Source organism: Vespula pensylvanica, chromosome 9 (genome assembly GCF_014466175.1).
Source record: "Vespula pensylvanica isolate Volc-1 chromosome 9, ASM1446617v1, whole genome shotgun sequence".
NCBI classification, from domain to species: domain Eukaryota; kingdom Metazoa; phylum Arthropoda; class Insecta; order Hymenoptera; family Vespidae; genus Vespula; species Vespula pensylvanica.
This window is the reverse complement of record NC_057693.1, coordinates 1,474,758-1,483,175: the sequence shown is the minus strand read 5'-3', so window position 1 is coordinate 1,483,175 and position 8,418 is coordinate 1,474,758. Positions and strand designations below refer to the sequence as shown.

General features: G+C 29.4%; 1 protein-coding gene across 1 annotated transcript; it reads left to right on the top strand.

The window, feature by feature from the left end:
* The first annotated feature begins 2,693 nt into the window (after positions 1-2,693).
* LOC122631592 (MD-2-related lipid-recognition protein-like) lies at positions 2,694-5,905 on the top strand. The gene is made up of 4 exons (XM_043817481.1): positions 2,694-2,851; positions 4,594-4,719; positions 4,931-5,100; positions 5,714-5,905. The coding sequence occupies exons 1-4, from the start codon at positions 2,707-2,709 to the stop codon at positions 5,795-5,797; spliced, it is 525 nt and encodes a 174-aa protein (XP_043673416.1). The 5' UTR covers positions 2,694-2,706; the 3' UTR covers positions 5,798-5,905.
* The last annotated feature ends 2,513 nt before the right edge of the window (positions 5,906-8,418 follow it).

Here is an 8,418-nt window from a genome sequence, read left to right as displayed (position 1 = left end):
TTTTCTCTCTCTCTCTCTCTCTCTCTCTCTCTTTCCATTGTCGCTACAAATTCAGATTCGAATTCAACAAAAAAAAAAAAAAAGAAAAAAAAAGAGAGAGAAGGAAAAAAGAAAAAGAAAGAAAAACTATTCTCGCGAATTTCGGAATGGATATTACGAATTTTGTTCTTTTGACTTAAGAAAAATTCTTTTGACTTTTGAAAATAATTGCGAACGATCGGTAACGTTTAGAAGTGAGAAGTAAGTTTTATCAGGAAATGCACACTTTAACAATTGTGGCCATTTATTTTTTCTAGCGGACTCGTCTTTGATTGGCCACCCGAGGCCACGCCACCGTTCGAGCCAAGTTCTCTCCCCGCGTTCTCCGAGTCTACGCGATGAGATCGTTTCCTTGCGAGAGAGGACAAAAGAGCGATCGTCGAACTCTCGCTCCTACTTTTTTCTTTTTCATTCAGTCTCTCTCTTTCACTCTTTGTTTGTCAGTTTGTATCGTCTACGAACGAACTCCCGGAATTATTTACGAGTTTAAACTCTGATAAAATTCGGATTCTGTTATTGGTTACTAAAGGAAGCGAGTGACTGAGTTTGTTTATATGTGTGGTTGTGCGAGTGAGAGAGAGAGAGAGAGAGAGAGAGAGAGAGAGAGAGAGGCAGCATTTATTGCATCAAAATGATTAAAATCTATATATATGAAAATAAAAGTGTTGTATTAAATCATAGTTGTAATACGATTAAATAATTGGGATAAGTATAATAAATAAGCATAATTATCTAAGAGAAAATGAAATAAATAAGTTTATGCGGATATTGCTTTAGTAAGATAGAATGGTGCAATAGCGAATATATAAATAGATACAGATATAATTATACATAAAGTCATATATAAACATAAAAAAATATATATATATTAACAGATGTTAGATATAAATGTCAATCAGAAATCTCAATAAAAAAAATGGTAAAATAAAAAAGTGCAAAGAAACAGAAATAGAAATAAAAAGAGAAAGAGAGAGAGAGAGAGAGAGAGAGAGAGAGAGAGAGAGAGAGAGAGAGAGAGAGACAATCAAGAGAAATATAATTATTGTAACAGAAACTGTAATTATTGAGAAATATAATTACTGTAACAGAAATATAATTAAGTAACAGAGACAAATGCTTAATCGACTCAGTTAAACAGATCGATATAATTATTTTCTTAATAGATATAAATTATAAACGTCGATGAAAAATATCAATCAAAAAAGAAAAAAGATATAAGAAAAAAAAAAAAAGAAAAGCAATAAATGCAAAGAAAGACAGAAAGAGAGATAGAAAGAGAAATATGGACAATCAAGAGGAATATTTTATTATAACAGAAACTGAGACAAATGCTTAATCGGCTCAATTAAACAAACCGGTATAATTATTTCCCATCCAAATCAACGAATAAGAACTGCTGAGACAATTAGAAGATTAGAGTGCCGAGTACAATTGCTAAACATTCTCGTTAGCGTATCTCCGTTATTGTTTCGAAGGTTTCGATGCAGAAATACCTAAATGTTATTTCGGTAGATTAGACGGTATTTAGGTATAGTCGGTGATCCTTTGAACGAATCTGGACGGTGATAAATCAGTTCGGTATAGTAATGCGTGACAAATCCCTTTGATCCAATGCTTCGAATTGTAGGGACAATTAGACGAATAAGAAGAGACGGTGTCAAGGGGTGGAACGGAGAGGGTTGGAGAGCTCCTTATTTAACGATCATCGTCAACTGCGACAGGTTCGTTATGTCCGCGACGAATCAAAGCGGACCGATCTCATGCCGCGAAGGAAATAGGGTGAACTGCCTTCGGGTCAACGTGCCAAACGTCTGACGATATACTTGAAGTATATGTATATCATATAAAGACATATATATATATATATATATGTATATGTATATATAGATATATCTATGCATGTAAATAAGTCAAAGGAAACGTTTATAAATTGAGATGTGTCGTTAAAATAAAAGAAAGAAATAAATAGATTAATAATAATAATAATAATAATAATAATGACGATGACGATGATGATGATGATGATGATGATGATGATGATGATGATGATGATAGTAAAATAAATAAAAAATATACAAAAATAAAAAATAAGAAGATTTTTATCGATAACATTTTCGAGTATATAACAAAAAATTAAAAATCAAAAAATGGATCATATCGATCAATGACAAAAGAGAGACAAAAAGAGAAAGAGAGAAATTGTTTCCATGTATTCTGTTCTCGTATTCACGAGAAAAAGAGAGAAAGATGATTTAATAGAGTGAGGTCGAGTAAATGACATCGTCATTTCTGGGTCACGCGTTGTCCGTTGATTCGCGTGAGAATAAATATCTATCTACCAGCGTATTTCGAGGAGTATCCTCGGCAATCGAATATCCTACATATTCAAAATCAACGTTGATAAAGTTTGACGTTGAGAGGAAACGTAAAACGGATTGGTAACTATCTATACGAGTTCTACTTTTGGCTTTGTCATAAAGATGAGGACGAAGAAGCGAATAGTAAGTCCGATATAGCTTCCTTACGAGCTAAGATACTATCTCAATTGACCTATGGCCTCGTCTCCCTTCTCTCTCTCTCACTCTCTCACTCCTCTCTCTCTCTCTCTCTCTCTCTCTCTCTCTTTCTATCTCGATCGTTATCCGCCTTCTCTAGCGACCCTCGACGATGCTTTTCTTTCACTCGTCTCTGTACCGTAGACCGAGAATGAACGGAAACAGTGAATTCGTCTTTGTTGCTCTGCTCCTGGCTTTGTCATCGTTCAAGAGCTACGCGGAAGTCGTACATTTTCGCGAGTGTCCCAAACCAACCCGTGAGTGTGTTTCATCAAGTACTATTCGATTTAATTTGATAAAGGGGAAAAAGAAAAATAAAGAAAAAGAAATGGAAAGAGAAAAAGAAAATAATAATCGAAGGTTTATGTATCCTGATCGATTCGTTTTATCGTTCTGTTTTTTCTTTCTTTTTTTCTAATACTTTTTATAAGCCATAGGTTTACTCCATCTGTGGAGTTTATTATCTAAGAAGTAACGTTAGACGATATTTTATTGAATTCACGATTAACGATTTCATTTTTACGATTAATGTTTTTTCCTTCTTGTATATGTAATACAATTGATGAGCTTGTTTTATGTATTCTAATTTGTTAGCATACATATATATATATATATATATATATATTAGTTAATTATTATTATTATTAATATATATATATATATATTAGTTAATTGTCCCTTTAGTACTATTTAAAGATTAATCAAAAAACGATAAGTGTGAGAAATAATTTGACTTCACAATATTGTTCATCAATGTACGAAGTTCGGTCATTAACGAGTTTTACTCCGTAGACACGATATGAATCATACGATCAAGTGACTTCGTAGACACGTTAATTATTTCAAACAGAATTACCGATTAATTATTTCGAAGAAACCTTTTCTTTTTTTTTAATGAATATACATACAGAAGGGAATATTAATTTTAACTTAATATATAATTTCGTCGCGTTGTATCGTTGAAATATTTGTACAAATAGAAAATTGAATCGTTAATTGCTAAATGGTAAAGAAATATTTAATTGTCGATAACAGTTGATTGAATAAAATATAAGACCGACGTCATTCGGAACAATCGAAAAATCAACAAATCGATCGACCTTCGGCAGTACATTCGATAGTACTCGGAATGCACTGGACTATCATTCTTATTTTTAACAGTTTATTTTGATTAGAAATTATTTACTTATAAAGAAAAACAATGCTTATCTATATATTGTAAGTACATTTGTACTGGACGGCATTGATGTTGGAAAACGTGAGATCTATTAAAAATGTTTGTTTTTTGATTTCTTCTTATTTTCACTTATCAAATGTCGTAAAGGTCAGCGTACGCTGACTGATAGATTGGTTTCGTCTAATTTGATTTAGTTCTTTGACGAAATTACGTCACACTGAGATAACCGTTTGGTAATTCTGTAAAACGGAGTTGATAGCACGAATTTTTTTCTTATACTATTATAACTTCCTATTGAAAAAAAGTTACTTGAAAATTACAGGCGTAATTGTAATAAAATCGAACGTTTAATTTTATTTACAAATTATTAATTTCTTTAACAAAGTCATCTCAATGATTTATAAATCTATAATCGAATTTTATAAAAATTTATTATAAAAACAAAATAGAATTTATAGAATAAGATCTAGAGTCTAATATCATAAACATATCATTAATCATATTTATCAATTAATTTCTATGAACGTAATGAATAAAAAATAGATCTTACGTGGAATTTTATAAACTCATTGTCAATTTATTTTCAAGAATGAAATCGATTGAAAATATTAAATATCGTTCAATGAGATTTAAACTGATAATTTAAATATCGCTTATGTTAGTCAGAGTCAACAAAAGAAATATAAAATAAAAAAAAAGAAAGGAATTCATTATATATCGTTTTCTTTCTTGAATTACGAAAATATTATACGTTTATCGAACTGAAGTAATTGGTACTCGTTGAAACTTTTTACAGGTTGTAATAATGTTATACTTTTTCAGCCGATGCAGTCTCCAACTGCACTATACACGAGGTACGCGTCGATCCTTGCAGAGAGGCTGCTGAAGATAAACCGTGTCGACTTAGAAGGGGATACAATTCGAGCATAAGTTTTGATTATACGCCTAGTAGGTTATTTAAATTAATAGAAAAAGAAAGCTTTTCAGTCCGATTCAAACCTTCATAAACTTTCATCTTTTCAATGAAATTAAATTCTGTCGTTTAAATCAAACTTAAATATTTCTCCATTAATAAATATTAAAAGATCGATTATACAGTAATCCTCGTTACGATTTTTTGAACGAAATCAAAATTAATGGTAAACAAATTTTCTTACAGACTTCAGTGGAGATACATTAGAAACTCGAGCGTATTGGGCTAGTGCTCTTACTGATCTTCCGTTTCTAGGAATGAGTAGTGATGCTTGTACAATGACTTCGTGCCCGGCCGTGCCGGGTCAAAAGCAAACTTATAACGTGCAATTATTTATCTCGAAAAAATTCCCAATCGTGAGTACCAATTATTACATTTTTTTCACTTTCATGGTTTATATATCGATTTACATTCGATCATAATAATTCATGAATCTCTTTATACAGTTTAATACATGCATATATATATATGTATGTATGTATGTAAATATATATATACATATACATGTATATATATATATATATATGTATATACTTATGTACTTACACATAAACGTATGCAATGCATGCATCCATGTATTTAATTTTGTTAAAGCGCCATTGTCTTTTTACGGGACGCATCTCCATGACCTTTTGCCTCTTCAATATATGAAAAACAAAAAAAAAAAAAAGAAAAAAGAAGGAAAGATAAAAGAGACATCGTTTTATCTTCCTAAAAGCATATTACGCATGTGGCGCCATTTTCTCTCTTGTTATCATCGTATACGATAACAGACACACACACACATGTATATGTATATATGTATATCTAGAGATATATATCTATATATACACATCTGTAGACATATATATATATATATATATATATATATATATAATAAGACCTAATGCGACGAGAGAATCGTGCCAGGAAATGCTTCTCGACTCGTGTGTCGAATTATTTTAACGATTCCATCAATTCAATTTCCAGAGAACATACGACCTCAAGTGGAAGATATGGAATCAGCAAGAGCAAGAATGTTGTTTCATGTTCCAAATTAAGTTACACAAATGACGACGGTAGGCAATTTCGGCTTTAATACTAATTGTCTCGATCGTCAATTGTAATGTACAATTGTCATTTCTGTTTTGGTAATTAAAATAAAATTCAACTCTACGACTACGTTCTCGTCTCTCGTCCAATTTTTCCTAAATATTCGTTTATCGTTTATTTTAACATGGATGACGTTTATCGAACGCAATGATATATTATTTTAATGAATAATAAAAAGAAAACTTAACAAATAAATTATTTTAATATTCACGATAAAAGAGAAAATCAAAAAAGAAAAAGAGAAAAAGGGAAAGAAAAGAAAAAAAAAGAAAACTAAATACGAATTTTCTTTGAAATATCAAATGAAATTCTCTTCTATTCGAAAGTTCGTTGATACGTGAATTATAAAAATTATGTAACAATTGTAATAACATTCAGTCATGTTAAACAGAAAGAATATTTTTTCCTTTCGTTTTACTTTGCTTTTTCTCTTGGTAAAATAAATGTCGATTCGTATAAAATAAATATTCAATGTCCTTCTAAACGGCGAGGTCATGGAAAAGAGACGAGTAATTAATATTGCTTTTAACGAATCTTCGTCTCTACAAATTTATCAACATATTCCAATGCAAGTACATATATGTGTGCACATATATATATATATATATATATATGTATCTACGTAAATATATATACTGAAAAGCAATATATAACGTTTCACGTACTCTTAGCACTTAGCTAATTCATTTAATATCAGCTTTAGCTACTGCATCGAATTTCTCGTAGTCTTCTCAAACAAAACTAAATGGTCGTATAGTGTTCTTTAGTCAACTCCAGTAGCCGTCATAACAAATAATATTTTCAAGTATTATTGCTCTTATGCAAATTTAACACGTTTAATGTCACGTTGATATTCGTTTTCACGTGACTTATGTAACTTTAGACCGTATGGGTCATCCTTATGACTCACGTTATTGCACTCAGCGTTATATGCTTGTTATAAACATTATTGTACGCTTGTAAAATATGAGTTATGATATTTATAAAACTAAAGAAAAAAAAAAAAAATTAGTAAACAGGATTAATACGTAATATACTCCATAAACACGAAACATATAATTTTTTTAATTATTACGGTCATATATATATATATATATATATATATATATATATATATATATATAAGGTAACATATTAAATTTTTTAATATTCAATTTTAAGTATTTTCATACTTTGTTTCAATAATATTTAATTAAATTATATTTATATACAATAGTTAGTTATTTTTCTTTCTTCTTTTTCTTATATATTATATAAAATATACGTCCATAGATATCCGTGCGAATATCTCGCAACTGGTTGGTTCAGGTTGCAAGAAAGTTTATTAAGAAAAATTTGCACCACTTTGAGAGTCAGGAACAAAGTTTGTGTAAACATTTTTCTTTTATTTTTTTCCTTTCTCTTTTACTCGTGACCTTTTCGAGCCATGAAGATTAATATATAGTTTTCTCGAAAGCATACATATAATTTTTTTTCTTTTCTTTTTATATAATATATTTCATGTTATAAAAATACAATATTTGTATTTTACGAATCAAGTAATCGTGTATTTTGACGATTAAAAGTTTGATTGATTATTTTTAAAATTGTAATATAAATACATAAGATTACGATTGCAAATGTCTATTACCATAAAGATATGCAAAAAGAATTTATTAATATTTACTTAAAAAAAAAACTATATTGACTTTCATAACTGGAAAAGGTCATGAGTAAAAAGAAAAGAAAGAAAAAAAAAAAAAAGAAAAAAATTTGTACATGCACTTTATAATTGACTCAAAGCTCAATGGAAATATCTCTTAATAAACTTTCTTGTAAACTTTTAATAAGTTGTAAGATATTCGTTCATACCTCTAAAAAAGGATGTCCTGTATATATAACAGTTTTATTATATTAAATCAATTTATTTTTGTAAATTGCAATACCCAATATACGAATATATAATTAAAGTGACATAATAAAACGGTGTTTCGTATTAAAACGAGATAAACAAAAACGATATTCCGCATCTGAAGAATCGTCATTAAACATTCGTAGCTTTATAGTACGATTTCTTGCTCTTTGGCTACGTAAAGCAATTACTAATATTAAAATTAATCGCTTGAAATTAGTTGTTCTTCAAAGGAAATGTTTTATCGTCAATATTAAAATTAATATAAATCGTTTGAAAGTATCCTTTATTTTGTAATATCATATTGGCTATTGAAATAGGAATGTATATAAATATTTATTTTATATTTTGAAATTAAATGTTTTATCGATATAACTTTTTTATTCGTTTTATTTGTTATTAATATGAGAAAGGGGCTGTATGATTGTAGACTTATATAACAATAAAAAACAACAAGTGGAATTAAATACACACAATTGATAACTCGATGATAATGAAAATATACTGTCTTGTAATTCGAAACGTATCACCACGCTGCATTACCCGATATCGATATCTTCCATGGTATAACAGTAGTGTTATACATGAAGGAGTCAATTATGTATCATCTGATGATATTATAAAAAAATTTCATGATAATATTGTCCTGAATAGAAAGTCCAACGTGGGCCATACGGTATTGCCCACGCGG

What these genes read in the sequence shown, in the direction of transcription:
- LOC122631592 (XM_043817481.1), top strand. Translation starts at nt 2,707, where the DNA reads ATGCTTTTCTTTCACTCGTCTCTGTACCGTAGACCGAGAATGAACGGA. An exon ending in CGAGTGTCCCAAACCAACCC is followed by an intron (nt 2,852 to 4,593) that starts GTGAGTGTGTTT and finishes ATACTTTTTCAG; the next exon opens with CCGATGCAGTCTCCAACTGC. An exon ending in AAGTTTTGATTATACGCCTA is followed by an intron (nt 4,720 to 4,930) that starts GTAGGTTATTTA and finishes ATTTTCTTACAG; the next exon opens with ACTTCAGTGGAGATACATTA.